This window comes from Dictyostelium purpureum (assembly GCF_000190715.1).
Source record: "Dictyostelium purpureum unplaced genomic scaffold DICPUscaffold_112, whole genome shotgun sequence".
Classification (NCBI taxonomy): domain Eukaryota; phylum Evosea; class Eumycetozoa; order Dictyosteliales; family Dictyosteliaceae; genus Dictyostelium; species Dictyostelium purpureum.
Genome location: NW_003519449.1, coordinates 1 through 19,738, shown reverse-complemented (window position 1 = coordinate 19,738; position 19,738 = coordinate 1). Strand labels below are relative to the sequence as shown.

Below are 19,738 nucleotides of genomic sequence, written 5' to 3'. Positions count from 1 at the left end.
AATTAATAAAAATTTATTGGTCAATATCGGTCAAAAAAAAAAAAAAAATTTATTTTTTTTAATTTAAATTTTATTTTTTTTTATTTAAATTTTATTTTTTTTAAATTTTTTTTTAATTTTAAAATTTCTGATTAATATCTTTGAATGCAAAAAAAAAAAAAACTCATTTAAACTAACAGGACATCCAAAAAAATTTTGATGAAAGGTGCTCATGTCGAAAAATCATTTATAAATGATCAATCAAATAATGCTGAGAATCCATTATGAAAACTAAAGATCATTGGTTAGAAAGACTTTCAATTTCAACAATTTGAATTCTAAAGGGATAAAATATTTATTAATAAAAAAGTATTTGAAACGTAAGTATTATCTTACAAATATTTTTAAAAAAAAAAAAAAAATTTCTAATATATTTTATTAAAGCAAAGATAAAACTATATTTATTTATGTCCTTTGGAAATTCAAAAACTAAACCATATAATTTTATTATGAATTGCAAAGTTAATATGTGTTTTGCAAAATTTATGACAAACTGAATTGTTTTTTTTTTTTTAGTTTTTATAATTAATTTTTTAATTATATAAACATTTTAATCTAATAACCTATTTAATAAATAATACGATATTATTTAAAACATAATTTTTTTTTGTTTCTTTTTTATAAATTTTTATAAATTTTTTTTAATCTTGTAACCATTTAATTAATATTTATCACATTAAAAAATACTATAATTTTTCAAAATATAATATTATTATAAATAATCATTTTGAATATTGGTAATTACAATATTTCTGCAATGGTAATTAAACAAAGAAACCAAAAGTTAGATATAACTACAGGTATTAGGAACAATTTAGGTAAATATAAATTTAAATTCATTAATCAATTTTTTATTTATAAATACTAATAATTTTATTTCTATAGCTAAATATCAAGAATCTAAAATATTTAGAGAAATTGTTCAAAATGCTGAAGATGCTGGTGCAAATGAAATCATCATTAAATTAGATTTAAATACATATGGCTCGAAAAAATTATTTTTTAAAGAAGGTGATGAATTCTATAACAACTTAAAGGATCTACAAGGACCAAGTATTATCATTTATAACAATGGTGTATTTAAAGATAGTGACTGGGAAGGTAAGTTTTATTTTAAAATTAATAATTATTATAAAAAAATTATTATTATTATAAAATTATTATTATTATTATAATAAAACATTATTTAAATCAATGCCTATTATAAAAAACTACAATAATAAAACATAATTATAATCGATATTAATTCTAAAAATTCTAAAATATAGGTATTGAATATATCGGTGAAGGATCCAAAAAGAAAGATATGCTTTCAATTGGTAATTTTGGATTGGGATTCAATTCAACATACCATATTACTGATTGCCCTCAAATTATTTCTGGAAAAAAGCTTTGGTTTTTAGATCCAGTCAAGCTAATTAAAGAGGGTATCGAATGTGCTGATTTTACTGCTGAAAACTATGAAGAATATGAAGATCAGTTTAAACCATTTGAACAGTTTGGCTGTACAATGAAGTCATTTTTCGAAGGTACCATCATTCGTTTACCATTGAGACTTAGAGGAAATAAAATCAAAGAAAAACCACTATCTATCAAAGATTGTGAAAAAATTCTCGAAGAATTTTACAAAGAAATGTTAGAAATCCCAATCTTTCTTAAAGTAATATCATCTATTACTCTTGAGACAGGCTCTAATTTTATTTTTAAGGTACAAGTTAAAAACCATGATCAAGTTCAAAATGAAAGAAAAAAAGTTGATGAACATTTAAAAACAATTGTAAACTATGAAATGAAAGATAAAACTGACAATTATGAATTCAACACAATTATATCAAAAAAAAATCAAAATGATTTTAAATCAATATATCAACTTGAAATGGAAACATCATTAAATAATAATGATGAAATCAAAACAAATGAAATCAGTTTCATTGTATCACAAGGTATATTGGTTTCAAATGAACTCAACTCTCTTGTAATTGACTCAGAGATCAAATTAGTATCGTATGGAGGTGTTGCAATTCCAATTACAAATAATAATGGCACTATCGAAGTATATGATAAAGAATTTCAAGGTAAACCATTCTGCTTTTTACCAATAGGTAATCAAAAAATCAGTTCAAAGGCTCATGTATTTGGATACTATATTCTTTCTGATGCTCGTTCTGAAATTCAATACACAAGTCAATCAAATCTTGTATACACTCAAGAGTACAAAATCAATAAATGGAATCACTTTGTCTCAGAATCAGTTATTCCATTTTTTTATAAAGAAGCACTAAACTACATGACCAGCTTCAATATCGATCTAATATCATATTTCCCATACCACTGTCTTGTAAATAAATCAAGTAACTCATCAGCCGAAATTGACTTTTCAATTCATACTATGGAATATATTATGAAATCAAATCTTTTTTTCACTGTATCTGAAAGATATTGTAGTCTTAGAAACTCTATAATTGTAAAAGGAAGCACTCAACAATTTATTTTAGATTATCTTGAAGGAACTGGATCAAATGTTATATTATTAAATGATTCGTTCATCAACTATCTTAGTAAGAATGGTTTTAAAGTTGGTCTAATTTCACCAAAGCTACTTTGTTCCGAGTTATCAAAAAACCAATTGGCTGAATACTCTGAAGATATTCTAGACTATCTTTGCTCTGATAATAGTGTTATTATAGACGGATTATTAAACAATCTTCAAATTTTCCCAATTAATCATTTAAATTCAACAAAATTAGACTCATTGCAAACAAATCATAGTTTATCAAAAACCCAACCTTTCATTGTAGTATCTGATGAAATATATCAATTATTTATTGACATGAATTGTAATGTTGACTATGTTTTAAATACCTCTAAACTGTGCCCAAATGTAAATGAAAATATCAATCTTATCAAAAAATTCTATGTTAACTTTCAAATCATCGATATTGTTTCATTTTTGAATAGACTAAATATCAAAACAGCAAGTGACCATCAAAAAACCATATGGAAATTAATAGAAAGCTTTAATAATTTACATTCAAATACTCCAAAAGTAAATGAATTAATTTCAAAACTACCAATCTTTCCTTATAAAAATAAACAATCTTCTAAAATAAACTATATCAGCTTTAATGACCCAAGAGCCTTTTCAAATCATTTGACATCAGATGAAAAATATAGATCAATATTAGAGAAATTAAACTTTATTATCATTGATAATCATGGCCCATCAAAAATATTTTTGGATATATATGAAACTTTAGAAAGATCATTAAGTAAAATATTTACAACAATCAAAAATATTAAATCATTGGAAGAATTACTATCACCAGAGGAAATTTCAACTCTTAGACAATATCTTTTCAATTTATTGAATCAATGCTATCACCAATTCGATAAATGGGGTAAATTTAATACAAATGCATTTTTCGCAATACCAATTCATGAATGTATTGGTATAATTGGTCAACAATTCACATCCATCTCCGAAAAGTCCATTTGTTCTAAAATTTCAAATATCAGAAATTATGAAATCATTGGCAAAGGAATTGTTTTAATAGAAAACTATATATATGACAATATCCAATTACCAACAAAATCAATTTATAAAAATGAAACAGAACTTCACCTAAATTATCTTTTACCAAACCTACCACGCTTTCCAAATTTACAATCTATTGAAATCATTAAAAACTTTGTTAATAAATACTTGTATGGCCTAAATAAAAATGAAATTACAAAGTCTAATTGGATATTGACCAATGATAACAAATACATAAATATTTCAAAGTTTTATCATCTTTCAGATGAAGAAATGGATATATGTAACTTAATAGATCCACAACTTGTCATCAACGATTCCCTTCGTAGTATATCAGATCATTTGTTTAAACTAAAATTGATAAATAATATATCAAAAAGCCGAGTAATAGATGCCACCGCCAAATATTTACAAAAACATCCCTTTAATGATGAACTTTACAATTTGTTTTTAGATTATACCAATCAATTAAGCAAGAATGAAATTAAAACAGAATTAGACAAAATTAATAAAATAAAATTCATTTCAAGTTCAAAAGTTGAAACATATCCAGGTTTTGAACCAAAAACCCCAACCATTTCACTTTCAGAAGCTACGATTTTAGAACATAAAGATATCAAGTTTTCAATCAAATATCCAATCAAATTTGAAAAAACCTCAACTATTTATCAATACTTAAAAGATGACAATCAAACAGTTTTTGACCATTGGTATAAACTATTAAAAAATTGGGGAAATATCACAAATAAAATTGATGGAGCAACGATTTTTGATTCAATTTATAGAAATGTATCAAAAATTAAGAAACTTTCAGATCAGCAAACCAAATGTTTAGAAGAAATTGAAAAATGTAATGCACTATGGTTTGGAAATGAACTTTTCAGTATTGATAGATTGTATATGGAAGGTGATTATATATTTACTCCATTCTACTACAAAGTCAATTTATCAGTCTACCCAATTTTCAAACAATTCAATATGTTTAAAAAAAAATTAGTACCAAATGATTATTACAATATTATAACAGATATTCAAAATCAAAATGATATCAACGATCATTTGATTGGAATATATTGTATTTGTTTAAAATTTATCTCATATGAAAGAAACGAAAGTTTTAAAAAAGAAAACATTAAATTATTACCAACCATTTCAAATAAACTAGTAGAATTTAATAAGGTTGTATTTTCTGAAACACCACTTGAAGATGAAGAGTACTTCCAATTAAATAAAAGTATTGATATTTTAACCGTCGAAAAATTAGAAATTCTCAAGTTTTCACAAATTACACAAGAAAAAGTAGCATTACCATTTGGTCAAAAAGAAGAAATAGTTCCACGTTTACAGGGTCTTATTAAAGATTATAGAACAGAAAGTTTTTTTAATGAAATGATTCAAGTAAGTATTATTCTTACCCATTATTTGTGTTAATACTATTATAAACTTTACAAATTTATTTTTAATTATTTTAATAGAATGCCAGTGATGCCAATGCAACTGAAGTTAAAATATTTATGGATCGAAATAGCTATAAAAGTGACTATATAAAACCAAAAGATGTTCCAAATATTGAAAATTATCTATCCAACTCGTTACTTTTCTATAACAACTCAATATTTACAGATCGAGATATTGAAAGTGTTCAAAGAATTAGTTCATCATACAAAAAACAAGATCAATCAACAATTGGTTTCAATGGTTTAGGTATTAACTCAGCATACAACTTTTCGAATGTTATTACAATTTTATCTGGAAAGTATTTAATGATATTAGATCCATTTATTAGCCATATTCCAGTATCTAAAAGTAGATCAACAGGTGCAAAACTTGAAATTATCAAAGATTTTAATAGAAATGATAGAAAAGATTTTTTCAAACCATTTTTAAATTACAAAAAACTATTCAATATTGATTTCGATCAAGGAGAATTTAAAGGAACCATTATTAGATTACGTAAATATAAGATAAAAACTTAAAACCATGATAAATAATACCAATACTAATTATTATTTTCTTTATATAACAGCATTAAGAAAAAATATGAAAAAAGAAAACAATATCAGTGAAGCTTTTTATTCATATGAAAAGGTTTTAAAACTTTTCAAAGACTTGGCTGATAACAATTTACATAACTGTATGCTTTTTACAAACATTAGAGATATTGAAATTGGCTCATTAATTCAAGATGATTATAGTTTATTTTACAAAACAACTAAACAAACTCCGAAACCAATCGAACAAAGAAAAACTATTGAGGTATTAGATGTTATTCCAATGGATTTAACAGAACAAAACTTTTTAATTATAGACAAAACAATACAACAGAAAGAAACAAAGAGATTTATAGTAGGTTCAACAACTGTATTTGAAAACAATGAAGAGTTTTTAAATAAACTTCCAGAATATAGTAAAACAAGAAAGTTCCTCACAATGTATACCGATGAAAAGAGAAAACCTTATGGTAGTATTGCTTTTGAAATATCGGATATAGATGGATCTTATATAAAACAAAAATCGAAATCATTTTGTTACCTTCCATTCAAAGATATTGACCTGCCAATCCATGTTAATGGTTTCTTTTCAATGACCACAGCAAGAGATATATTTGAAACAAACAAATCCATCAACCTTAAACTAGAAGACCCATTGAAACGAGTAGTTGATAAAACAGTTCAAAAACAAGAATCATTTTTAATATATTGGAATACTTTATTAATTGAAGATCTTATTACTCCAATCTTTATCAAATCATTAATATTATATAAAGAAAAATATATTGCAAATGAAAGCCACCCAGATTTCAATGTCTACTTTAAACTTTTAAAGAGTTTTTATCACCTTTTCCCACTCGATATTCCTCACAGCACCTCTATTTTCCAAAAACTCACTTTAAGATTCTATCTTATTTCAAAACTAATGAAGATAGACTTTTTAATTCCACACCCAAACTACTATGATAGAAACAACCCAGATTCATTCTTATTATCAATTGACGGCACCCATAAACCCAGTAATTCAATATTAAAATGTTTTTCAAATTATGGTAGTATTTTCTTTATTACAGACAAACTTTGTGAATCACTAGATCTTAAAGATTTATATATAAGCCCAGAATTATTATCAAAAACAATTAAAAGTAAAAGTCTAAACTCAGATATTTTAAATAACATCGAATGTTTAATTGATATTATTACTTATTTGGGTCCATATCTATCAGATGATTGTCAACTTTTAAAACTAAATAACGGTGCAGTTGAATTCGTTAATAAAAAAGAAACATTAATATTCAATCAAGAATACTATGGATTATTAAAAAACAACCAAAAAATCAACAAAGATGAAATATTTTTAGATAGAGAATTTTCTGAAAAACTTTTTAGTTTAACGAAATGGAATTCAAATAAAATTATCCAATTAGACCCAATCCAATTCTTTTTCAAAATTATTTACCCAAACTATGAAAGCTTTTCCTTGGAGGATATTAAGAACATTTTAAACTTTTTAAAGAATTGTTTTTATAGAAATGGTAGGTTCGAAATGGTCTCATTTAAAGAAAATCAATATAACCTACTAAAACAATCAAAATTAATACCATCTAAAACGAATGATATAGTTCAATTAAGATCAATTACTGAACTATATAGCTTTGAATTTAAAAATATGTTTAACTTATTATATCCTTTAGATTGCTTTAATACTCAAGAATGGAAACAAATCTTTGAAGAGTTTGGAATCAAAACTCATTTAGATAAGGAAAACATTGAAAGTGAATTCAAGAGACTTTCAAATGACTTTTACAAATTACCCTCAGAGGAATCAGAAGATTATAGAGCAAAGAGAAAAGAACTATTAAATAAATCATACTATTTATGGACGATTGTAATGAAATTACACTATTCATCAAAAGACTCTTACAAAGATCTTTTCAACTCCATTATAGAACTAAATATTTTACCAACAAAATCTTCAGATTTATTTGGTAAAAAATCACCAGTACCATTTTTAGGAAGAATAAATAATTGCTATATCAGCGAACATGAAAATTTGTGCTACACAATCAAGTATCCATCTGATATAGTTATTCCATTCCCAAATGACTACAACCCAATTACAAATGAAGAAGTTTTTGAAAATCTAATTAATAATCAACAATCACAACCAATGGCCAAAAAGAAATAAACAACATGATGATAAGATTTTTAATCTTTTAAGAATAAACTGTCAATATTTAGAAGATCAATTAAGAAGGAGATTTCCAATTAGAAATTTTGACAAATTTAAAATTAATAGCTTACCAGTTCAAGACTCAAACAAATCAATCTCATTTGAGAATATTATTTTTGAAAGTTTAAAACTAGATCCATTTTTTACATCATTACCCGCATTTTATTCAAGCTTCCCAAATTTATTCAGATTAATGGGCATAAAAACAATTGAAGAAAAGGAAACAATAGTCGAGAGATTAAATAGATTCCTTAACTCAGACATATCTAATCATTTGAAATCATTTAAGACATTATATGATATGCTATATCTAAAGTTTATTAAAAATGAAAATAGAGATAAAACAATTCCAATCTTAACAAATATCAATATTTTAAAACCTCTAATTAAAGAAGAAATTAATAAAGAAAAATCAATTTTCAATGAAAATTATGAATCTTTGGAATTAGAAATATTCAAATCAGAATTTTTAAATGATCCCGAACTAAAAAGATTAGTTTTAAATCAACCAGAAAAAATGAAAATAAATGATTTATCCTTAGTTTTTGGTTCGATCCATGTTCAATCAACTCTAATCTCTAAAAAATCAAATATTTCAAATAACAAAAAAACCAACTATTTCTACAATCGAGTTAAAAATATTTTATACCTAGATGAAAAAATAGATAGCATTTATTCGTCATTGGAAAAAATTTTTGGTTTCGATACAAATTCATTAAATAATATTTTTAATAAAATCATATCAAAAAGAAATAGTGAAAAGATTAATCAAAAAAATGAAGAGTTTGAAAGCATACTAAAAGATTTTTCTAAATTTAGAATCAATGATAAATCAAGAATGTTTTACGAAATTTCTTTTGAAAAAAATCAAATTGCTACTATTATGCACAATAATCATAAATATGATGAAGCTTTTAAATACTGTAATAAATCGATCATGTATGCGATTAAAAGTATTTTAGAGTATGAAAAAACATCCTATGGAACCAGTGACGATATAAATAGATTAAAGAGACTAACCAATTGCTTCAACGAACAAAGAGAACTTACATCGTTCGAAACCAATTTAAACCAATTCAAAACATCACTATGCAAACACTCAAATGAAGAAAACTCATTAGCATTATTATTAGTTTCAAATGAATATTTACAAAAAGCAAATTTTATTATCAATCAATAAAACTAAATAAATTATTTTAGAATACAATACTTTTTATTATATATTTATATATTTTTTAAATATAATTCCTTATTTTTTTTAATGAGAAATTACAACACCACTTTTTGCATTTGGGTCAAATTTAAAAGTTAATTTCTTCCAGAATAACAAAACAATGGAGATGTCAAAAATGAACATTGCAATTAATACGATGAATAAAGGAAGACGTCTAACCATTTCTAAACCATAACCAGCCCAAAGAGGACCTAAGATTCTGGCAGCAGATCCCATGAGCATCATAAAACCACTTGCAAAACCTTGAGTTTCGTCATCACCATAAATTCTATTTAAAAGTTTTGAATAAAGACTGTAGACAGATGTGTTTTGAGTAGGAATACCAACAGTTGTAATTGCTACTGATAAAATGAATTTCCAAATTGGTACTTTATCTGATGCTAAACCAATACCAAAAAATATCATCATCAATATTAGACCACCACCTAAAAATATCATTCCAAATAAGATTACATGCTTATCTTGACCTCCTTTACCGGTTACAATTAATGTGAATATGATGAATACAATAATTTCTAGGGATACACAACTATACATTATACTATTTTGAAGTGTCTTGAAACCATACTGTTCAGCTGTGATTGGTGTGATTAATGTTTCTAATACACCAAATACAAAATTTTGTACAAAATTAATAACAAAACATGTTAATAATGATGCATCTAAAATTTTCTTAAAGTTTTCTAAAAATGTTGGCTCCTTTTTATTTATTTTATAAAGAGATGGTGATGGTGTGTCTTGGGTACTTTTATGGATTTTTCTGCTTGAGAAATGTGAGAATGATGAATGGGGTGTAATCATTGTGCTTGAAATTGGATCATTATTGCTATTATTATTTATTCTATATATTAAACTATTATTATAATTGCTATTATTATTTTGATCCTCTTCATTATTAATTGATTGATATTTGCTAAAAGTATTATATTTATATTTATTATTACTATTGTTATTTATATCTGTGTTTGAATATTTATTTAATCCCAAATGACTTGCACTTTTTTTAATAAATATTTGCTTTTCTAATGACTCTTTACTATTTTCACCACCTGGAGTTTCATTAACAGTTGATTCTTGAACAACATTGTCGTTATTTTCAATATCTGATCTTTCTTTATAAGTTGGTTCTTTAAATAAAATGAATGATACTAAAGTTAAAAACAATAATATTGCTAAAAACCAACCAGGAGAACGTAATGGATCGAAAATAAAATGAACTTTTCCAATCCAAAAACCTGTATTAATTGCATTTATACCAAGGTTAAATGCACTATAAATAACAATAACAATAATAATAAATTGATATTAATATTTGATTTTAATAAACTATTAAAATATATGAATAAATACTTACGGTCCTGCAACAAGTCCAATAGCATTAATACCATTAATTATGCCATTATACTTGGTTCTTTGTTCCTTTGTTGAAACTGCGGCAATGTAACTTGTAGTAATTGCCATATTACTACTACCAATTCCTGCAATAAAACGGCCAATAATTATCATTATTGGTTTAACTGACATTGCATATACCACATTACCAGTTATACCTATGACCAAACATCCAATAAGAGCTTCTTTCATTGTTCTTTTATCTGCCCAAATTCCAACCAATGGTAAAAATATAACCTGTGCTAAACTAAACATTGCCAATGCCCATCCAAGATCATTGTTATTTCCTCCTACTGACTCTACATATGCTAAAAGTGATGGCATTACAATTCCGTATTCTACATTTGCAATGAAACCAATTGCCATAACAATAATTAATGATATTTTATGAATTTGATTAAATGAAGCATCTTCACCACTATTTATTAATTTGGTTGTTTCATTTTCTTTATTTACAATTGATATAGAATCATTTGATTCTTCCATTTTTTTTTTTTTTGCAATTGGGTTTTTTTTTTTAAAAAAACCAATTTACAACAAATTTTGTTATATAATTGATTTAATTAAATTAATTATGTGTATATATATAAAAAAAAATGGTAAAATAAAAAATGGTTTATTTTAAATAAAAAATCAGTTTAAAAAAAAAAATAATAAAATAAAAAAATAAAAAAAAATAAAAAAAATAAAAAAAAGTTTTGTTTTTATTTAAAAAAATAAAAAAATAAAAAAAATCAAAATGTCGGTATGGTTTCGGAATAAAATAAAATATAATTTGGGTGTGTGTAAAAATCCATAATTGTAGTAATAATCTTTTAAAGAAATTTCTAAAGAATGTTATCAACCTTATATTTAATTTTAAAAACCAAAAATAATTTAAATAAAAAAAAATAAAAAAGATAATTACAATTATATTTATAAAAAAGATATTTATTTTTAAAAATAAAAAAAATTTTTTTTTTTCTTTTTTTTTTTTCATATTTTTTTATAAAATGGGGATGGTTTTTTTTAAAATATCCATTTTTTTTTTTTTTTTTTTTTCATCATTTGCAAAAAAAAAAAAATAAAAATAAATGAAAATATCGACAAGTATTATATTTTTTATAATCTCTGTTATTTTTATAATACTTTTACCAAATAATAATAATAAAAATTTAGTACAATCAACAAAATATGAAGACCTTAGTTGCTTATCAAACTTTTTATCTCAGGTATTTTCTTTCCCACCAGAGGAGACTGTAGTTTGCTCAAACTCAATTATTGACGCCAATGGATTCTCTTACTACCCAATGTGTAATTCTGATGATACTGAACTTATTAAATTGTAAGTATTTTATATTATTTTATATAGATTATTACTACTTTTATATTTGATATTAATAAAATTTTATTTTAAAGATCGATCAAAATGATTTCATTCACTCCAAAAAAAATTACATATAACCTTTTAAACTGTTTTACAAATTTAGAAGAATTGTAAGTATAATATTATTTCTATCTTTTTTAAATTTTTTTTTTTTGCTAATATAAGAATATTATTAGAACTTTAAAAAACTTTTTAATAGCAGAAAACGCATTAGGTACTGATGATGACTCTAAAGGAGTTGCTACTAAAATTTTTCTTGATGAATGTTCATTCGATAGTGGCTACATAACCTCAAGCGGTAAATCAATTATATCATCGACTACAGACTTTACAATCAAAATAAATGAAAATTCAAATTTACTTTATCTCCACTTTTCAAGAATCAAATATACAAAAAATTTGTAACAAAGTTTTAATTTTTAATTTAAATCAAATGGATAAACAACCAGCAAGAGATTCTCTTGGAAATTTTGATACATTTAATTTTATAGATCAACTTAACTTAAGTTTTGATTTTGTTTCAGATTATCCCGACAAATTAAGTGATCCAAAAAATAAAATTAAAAAACTATCAATTAATGGTACATTAGTAGCATCAGATCCAAATGGGTACTCGATTCAACCAGGTCTTGAAAGTTTAGTTCTCATAGGTCAAAGTATTGATTTTAATATTGCAAGTAAATTCCCATTCAATACCCCATTCCCTGACTCTTTAAAAGAAATTTCTGTAAATTCATTGGGTTTAACAAGTTTACCTACAGTTTTTCCAGAAGGAATTGAAATAATGTAATATAACCTTTATTTATTTATTAATTTATTAACTAATTTTCTAATAGATTTTTTTTTTAAAATTTGTAGTGGAATTGATAATAATGATGGTATTAGTTCAGAAGGTATATTTACATTACCCGACTTTTCAAATTATAAAAATCTAAAAAAAGTATCTTTAGTTGGTAATAAAATTAGCGGGTCAATTCCAGAATCATATTGCTTATTTGAACCTGTTTTAACTGATAATAATCTTTCAGGAAGTTTACCAAAATGCTTTTCATGTTTTATTGATCAATTTCCCACAAACTTTAATGGCAACTTGTTAACAAATATTGCTATTTGTGAATCAGGCTCCATTGTCCCAAGTTTAGAGTATGATAGCTCCTCAAAGCAACTAATACTAACGGGTAGTACTCTTGGGTTGCAGGGTCCTTTTATAAACAATGTTAAGAAATCATTTCAAGTTGTAGTTCCACAATCCAAATATACATTCTCTTGGGATACAGAGGCATATGGTCCACCACCAGATAAACTTTCAGTACAAATTGGCTCAAATAATTATACCTTAGCAACTAAAATTTTGGACCCTAAAATCTATGTTGTAAGAAAAGGAGGAAATACTTTTACTATTGAAGGTAATAATTTTTCCTATGAAAAAACTGATATTAAAATCCATATTGCAGGTATTGAAGCTTCTATTACCCACATTGATTATTATACAATTGTATTCAACTTTATTGGTAAAACATTGCCATTTGATAAACAAGTTCCAGCCACTATTCAAAATACAAAACTTTCGAAAATCTTTTCATTTTCAGTTAATACTATTGATAATATTACAACTCTAGTAACCCAATGTAATAGTGATTGCGGTATTCCTTTAGGTTTAGGTCGAATATGTAATTCAAATATAGGTAAATGTCAATGTGATATTTATTATGCAGGAGAAACATGTAACCTTCCAAATCAGTTTTTATCTTCAATATCCTCAATCCCAGAAACTGGTGGTAAAGTAGAAATGTATGGTTGGTTTGGCACTGAAAATGAAGATTTTTCAATTTAAATTGGTTCATTAGATTGTGAACCAATTCATTTTAAAAACAGTTCATTTGCAAATTGCACTGTTGGTGCAGGTACCGGTACACAATCAGTTACAGTATTCCAAAATGGTATTACCTGGACCCGTCAAAATTTTTTCCACTTTACTCAAACAACTTTCAAATGTCCAAAAGACTGCTCAAACAATGGTCAATGTAATACAGCAACTGGTCAATGTAAATGTAATTTAGAATGGGCAGGTTTCGATTGTAATTCAAAAGCTAATATTGATGGGGGTACAGCAACTACTGGAGGTAGTACAGAAACAACGCCAATCGAAATTCCAAAATCAAATACCACAGTTAATGAATCAACAGGATCTACAGCGATCGGAAATCAACAAACAGTTTATGAAATTAAAATACTATCATTAGCAGAAATAAATGTTTTAGGAGAAATAGTAAATTTATATAATTTAACAAATAAATGGAGCTCATCAAGTAGTAGCAACAAAAATATTTATTCATTCACCCAAACCATTGAACACTCAAGTACCATCACATATACAGTCGAAGAAATTAAAACAGAAAGAGATTATCCATTCGCAGGTTTAGATTTAACATTAGATAAAGATTCAATTAAAATTACAGTATCAATCAAAAACTACCCATTCTCAAGTGTACTTAATACATTACAACTAAGATTAGAATCAACAGTAGGTGAAATTGAAGATCAATCAAATAATGAATGTAACAATAAAGGAACTGAAATTGATACCAACCAAATCGACAAAGACCAACTATTAAACTATGTAACAATATCAAAAAATAAAAAAACACTTTATGGTCGTTTTATTAACAGAGTATTAAGTAACGAAAGAGAAACGTTTATTACAACCGAAGTTATATCAAAAAACATGTTCAGTGGCACATCAGAAAACAATATTAAAAACAAAGATACATTTATCATTGGTCTCAATTTACCACATTGCTCCTCTGAATGCTTAATCGATCCAGATTTCTCTGTGCTTGTCAGTAGCGACTATAAACAATGTGAATCAAAAAGAGGTCGTGCATCATGGGTATTACCAGTAGCAATCATTGTGCCATGTGTTGGTTTAGTATTAATTATAATTATAGGCGCCATTATAATCAAGAAAAACCGTATTAATTTTTTAATGGCAAAAAGAAGAGTATATAAATTAAAATCATTCAACTAAATTGACAACTCATTATATTTAATTGTAAAATATTAATAAATCAAAAATTTTTTTATCATTAATATTTTTTTATTTATAATTTAATAAAGATCATTTGGAGTATTTTTTTACCCTTGTTTATTATTTTTTTCTTAATTTAATCATACCAATTATTTATAAAAAAAACTAAAAAACTAAATTTATAATTTTATTTTGTTTTATTTAATTATTATTATTATTTTAAAAGCTATTATTATTAATTAATAATAAATTATAAACTGGAGGCATCTATTTCATTATCTAAATGGACATTAAGTGACTTTTGCATTTCAACAAAAGGTGATGATTTTGAAGCATAACGTGCAGTTGTACCAGACCAAAGATAATTACCCTTCATTAAATACTTCATATGGTCTAAAAATACTTTTACTTCATTCTGTTGTTCATCTGAAATACTTTCTAATAACATTTTTTCTTGGTATATAAAATCTCTAATAAAAGCGTTTGTTTGTTCTGCAATTACCTGATAAGAATGTTCTATTGATAAAGGATCGGCTCTTTTTTGTAAAATTAATAGTGAATTGATGAAACCTCCACCATTCTTAACTTCTTTACAATAGGATGCCATATCATTGACATGGGAGACTACCATACTTGTACACTCAAGCATTTTCTTATATCTTGGGGAATTGAAAATAGCTGGATTCACCTTATTATTTGCAAAGATTAAATAAGTGAAACCTTGGCATAGCTCTACACCGACATTAAGCTTTCTTAAATAACCGTGAAGTTGTAAATGAGGTGGTAATTTATGTTCCTGTAATAAAAAAATGAAAATTAATTAATATTAGAAATAAAACCTTATAAATCAACCTTTATATTACCATTGATTTATTTAATGGGATAATAGATAAAATCCATTGAATAGAATTGGTTAAAAACATGTTAAACATATCTTCTCTATCTCCAGCGATTTTTAATCCCTCATTTCTTAGGTAACAGGTGTATTTTTCTAAATCAGTTGGATTTTCTGGTAATTTACCTTCAATGAAGATAAACTCTGTTCTCTTAATCATTTCTATTGCTTCTGCATCATTAACTTTATCAGAATCTAAAATATCATCTAATAAAAATGTCCATAACATTAGATGGCTTTAATTAAAAAAATAAATAAAAAACCGATTTTTAAAATTAGTAAAAAAAAAAAAAAAATTTTACAAATCGAAAAAAAAAAAATATTATAATTACCCAATTAATTTCATTTCGGATCTTGAACATTTACACCAGAAATATGCACAACAACTAATAGTATGGTACATCCATGTATAACTTTTTTCGTCACCCCTTTCAAATAAATTAAATTGTAAAGCTTCTTCATAACAATCATCAATAAATATATAATCGTTTGGAGGAACTTGCCATTCTTCTGGAAAAACTATATTTTTAAAAGATAGAGACATATTTTAAATTATTAGTATATAACTATGTTTTATTTTTTATAAAAAATAATCTAAACGAAAATAATAATTATTTTATATTTTTTCTAAAAATAAAAAAAAAAAATATAAATCATTTAAAAAATTAAAAAAAAAAAAAAAAAAATATTTAAAAAAAACTTTATCTTTACACAAAAAAATTAAAGAAGTTTTTAACAAATAACAGATAAAAAATTCATTACAGTAAAAATACATTCACAAAGAAGTTTTTTAACACAAAAAAAAATAAAAATAAAAATGAAAAATAATTCCACGATTTTGTGTATTTACCACACAAAAAAATTATTATTTTTTTTTTTTTTTGACCATTATATTTTTTAATTTATCTATAAATTTTCTTTTACTTGTATTAATAATCAAATATTTTACATTTTTAGAATTTAATCTTTAAAATTACTTTCATTTTTTTTTAAAAAAAAAAATTAAACTAAATAACTACATCACAAAGACAAGTCAACACCAAAAAATAAAAAAAATAAAAAAATTAAAAAAATTAAAAATATACGTGTATTATATTGAATATTTTTATTTATCAGATTGATATTTTTTATTATTTTAAAATTATATTTATTAAAATTTAAACTATTAACCCCATTGACTTGTTAATTCAAGCAATAAACAAAAACTATCTGAATAATGACAGTATTTCTCTTTATATAAAGCGTCTAGAGATATAAATTTAGGCCAACCCCAAGCACTATCAAAACCCTCATCAAACATTTTTTTAAATGAATACTCTATAGAATCTTGGAATCTAAAGCCGATTATACTTGCTAACACTGAAATAGCTAATGGTTTAGTTAATTTACTACCAAATGCCAGATAAACTGCTAATTGACCTTTTTCTCTTTCTTTTAGTTGAACAAAAAACTCTCTATCTTTAAATGTAAATCTTTCTAAATTGGCTGGGAATTTAATATCTTTTTTAATTCTATATAAAAATAAATTTGTAGATTGACCAAATTCTGATGAAGAATTTAATGGTATAATCTCATTAGTTACATTTGAGTCAAATGGTTGACCTAATATAAAAGAAATTTATTAATACCAAGTATAAATAAAATAAATATATTAAAATATTAATACTTACTCATTCCTAATAAAAACTCGATTGGATAAGATTTTTTTCTATTATTACGTTGTCTTCTATAATGATAACCTAAAAATGAAAAGTTTTCACCTCTATTTGACTTTAAAATGTTCTGTATAAATAAAAAATATAAAAAAAAAGAGAATTAGTATATATTATTTTAAAAAACCATTATTTTAAAATATTTACTCTTAATAAATTTGTAATTTCTTTGTCTGGTATAATTTTTAAACTGTCTAAACGTTCAAATGCCTCCCCTATATTCATATTTTCCCAACGAATTAATGGCAATAGTTTATTTAATAAATTTTTATCAATTGATTTATCCCACTCTTCTATGATATCTGATGATTCATTTTCATTTGTGTAGTAATAGTCATCATTTGCACTATCTTCCTTGTCATCATCATCACTAAAGTCATCATCTTCGTCGTCATCATCATCATCGTCATCAAACTCTTCACCACGTTCCCTATGCTCTTCGTCATCTATATCACTATAAGTTTCCTCTGTGTCACTATGGCAATCATTGTTGTTATTGTTATGTTGATTTCTAAAATGCCCCATGATACCATCCTTTAGAGATAATGAATTCCTTCTACTGCTACATCTACTGCTACAACTACCGTTTGACTCTGCATCATCATTGTTACCTCTTTTATAGGATGAACTGTTTCTTTTGTTGTGACTTTTACCTGGACCACTTTGAGTTAAAAAACCAGATTGAGGGGCACTATTTTCTCTACACCAATCGATAACGGAATCTAATATATCAAGCTCCTCCATTCTAAGACCATCATTACGTAGCATATCACACAGGGTTTTAATACAAATACTATAGAAAGCGTCACAATGAAGCGAAACTGAAGCATACTGTAAGATGAAGGCTCTAAGATTAGGATGAACATCCTCTACCTCTATTGAGTTTTGATTTAAAGAATCCCAAAGCAATAAAGCACTTTCGATATCTGGTTTATCTAGATACATTTGGGCAATTTTTGTCATTGTTGCAAGTGATAACTCTTTTCCTCTATTTAATCCCAATAGATCGCAATACTGATAAATTGATCCTACCATTCTATGGTCATAATCTAAATCTAGAATACCAATACAAATATATTTTAATACAATAAAAAACACATCTGGATCTACACCTTCCAATGTAATCTCTTTAATTGATGATTCCTTCATTGACCCAGTAAACATTGCTTTAAAGTATTCACTTCTTGCCACCAACATAATTTTACTTGCAAAGAATCTTTTACCACCAACTTTAAATATAACATCACTAAACTGTGAAGGTTGTTCTGAATCTCCTAAAATACCAAATGTATTACTAAGATCTTTTGCTAATTTTATAATATCTTCTTCTGCACCATTATTTGATGATTCATCCTGACTTGAACTTAATGAGGTTGGTGATTTATGAAATCCTGCTGATGTTGAAATCATTTCTATCGAAAAAAAAATAAAATAAAGTGTTATTTAAAATTTTAATTAAATAAAAAATAAAAATAAAAAATAAAAATAAAGATAAAAAATTATAATTTAAAAAAAATAAAAAAAATAATTATAATTACTTTGATTTGATTTTTTTAAATTATTTTTATTACTATTTTGATTATTAAATGATATTCTCACTAATGAATCATATTCCATTTCTTTTAAAATATATACTTTTTTTTTTTTTCTATATTTTTATTTCCTTGTTCTAATTTTTTTAAAAATAAAGAAAAATATAAATAAAATTTTGTATTTAAATTAATATATAGAAATAGAAAACAATAGATAAAAAAAAAAAAGATAAATATTTTTGATAAATAAATAATTATTAAAATAAAAAAATAATTTGTAATCACACACAACATATAAAAAAATAAAAATAAAAATAAAATATATAAAAAAAAAAAAAATTATAAAGGCTGTTTTAAAAAAAGTACGAAGTAAATATATTTACAATACACACAATTGAGTGTTAAATTTAACCAAGTGCTATTATTCTTTAAATTAAATTGGTTTATAAACTATATTTCTATTTAATAATAAAATATGCCATATACATACAAAAAAAAAAATTATTTGAATATGTGTGTTTGTTTTTTTTTTTTTGTGCTATGTGTGGTTTTAAATGTAATTAAAATAATAATCAACTTATGATATAAAAATAATATAATTGATTAAAAAAAACAATTACCATAATATGATTTTTATTAAGATGAATGATTAAAACCATTAATAAACTTTTTAATAAAACTGATATAACTGAATTAATATAAAAAATGTTGGGTATATTATATGGCTCTATATTATTTAATTTTATTATAATAAATACTATTACAATGAGATAACTATGTT

General features: G+C 24.5%; 6 protein-coding genes across 6 annotated transcripts; 3 read left to right on the top strand and 3 right to left on the bottom strand.

The window, feature by feature from the left end:
* Nucleotides 1-796: 796 nt before the first annotated feature.
* DICPUDRAFT_78653 (uncharacterized protein) lies at nt 797-7,753 on the top strand (the record flags this gene model as incomplete). Its single annotated transcript, XM_003287757.1, has 5 exons — nt 797-857; nt 925-1,140; nt 1,308-4,972; nt 5,050-5,527; nt 5,601-7,753. 5 exons carry the CDS (start codon nt 797-799, stop codon nt 7,751-7,753), a joined length of 6,573 nt encoding a protein of 2,190 aa, XP_003287805.1.
* Nucleotides 7,754-7,991: 238 nt separating this feature from the next.
* On the top strand, nt 7,992-8,978 carry DICPUDRAFT_151962 (uncharacterized protein; the record flags this gene model as incomplete). The annotated part of the gene is made up of 1 exon (XM_003287756.1): nt 7,992-8,978. The coding sequence occupies one exon, from the start codon at nt 7,992-7,994 to the stop codon at nt 8,976-8,978; it is 987 nt and encodes a 328-aa protein (XP_003287804.1).
* Nucleotides 8,979-9,056: 78 nt separating this feature from the next.
* DICPUDRAFT_78651 (uncharacterized protein) lies at nt 9,057-10,910 on the bottom strand (the record flags this gene model as incomplete). The annotated part of the gene is made up of 2 exons (XM_003287749.1): nt 9,057-10,302; nt 10,387-10,910. 2 exons carry the CDS (start codon nt 10,908-10,910, stop codon nt 9,057-9,059), a joined length of 1,770 nt encoding a protein of 589 aa, XP_003287797.1.
* Nucleotides 10,911-11,497: 587 nt separating this feature from the next.
* On the top strand, nt 11,498-14,818 carry DICPUDRAFT_151960 (uncharacterized protein; the record flags this gene model as incomplete). The annotated part of the gene is made up of 6 exons (XM_003287755.1): nt 11,498-11,748; nt 11,823-11,900; nt 11,967-12,088; nt 12,282-12,576; nt 12,649-13,581; nt 13,666-14,818. 6 exons carry the CDS (start codon nt 11,498-11,500, stop codon nt 14,816-14,818), a joined length of 2,832 nt encoding a protein of 943 aa, XP_003287803.1.
* Nucleotides 14,819-14,973: 155 nt separating this feature from the next.
* DICPUDRAFT_97830 (uncharacterized protein) lies at nt 14,974-16,262 on the bottom strand. The gene is made up of 3 exons (XM_003287748.1): nt 16,046-16,262; nt 15,682-15,949; nt 14,974-15,614 (listed from the first exon to the last, which is right to left on the bottom strand). The coding sequence occupies exons 1-3, from the start codon at nt 16,255-16,257 to the stop codon at nt 15,069-15,071; spliced, it is 1,026 nt and encodes a 341-aa protein (XP_003287796.1). The 5' UTR covers nt 16,258-16,262; the 3' UTR covers nt 14,974-15,068.
* A 616-nt stretch (nt 16,263-16,878) lies between these two features.
* On the bottom strand, nt 16,879-18,835 carry DICPUDRAFT_33071 (uncharacterized protein; the record flags this gene model as incomplete). Its single annotated transcript, XM_003287747.1, has 3 exons — nt 16,879-17,315; nt 17,384-17,495; nt 17,573-18,835. 3 exons carry the CDS (start codon nt 18,833-18,835, stop codon nt 16,879-16,881), a joined length of 1,812 nt encoding a protein of 603 aa, XP_003287795.1.
* Between the last annotated feature and the right edge of the window lie 903 nt (nt 18,836-19,738).

Excerpts from the sequence above, each read along its gene's own strand:
- DICPUDRAFT_97830 (XM_003287748.1), bottom strand. The coding sequence starts at position 16,257 with ATGTCTCTATCTTTTAAAAATATAGTTTTTCCAGAAGAATGGCAAGTT. Across the intron at positions 15,950-16,045 it reads TCCGAAATGAAATTAATTGG|CCATCTAATGTTATGGACAT; the intron begins GTAATTATAATA and ends TTTTAATTAAAG. Across the intron at positions 15,615-15,681 it reads TCCCATTAAATAAATCAATG|GAACATAAATTACCACCTCA; the intron begins GTAATATAAAGG and ends TTTTTATTACAG.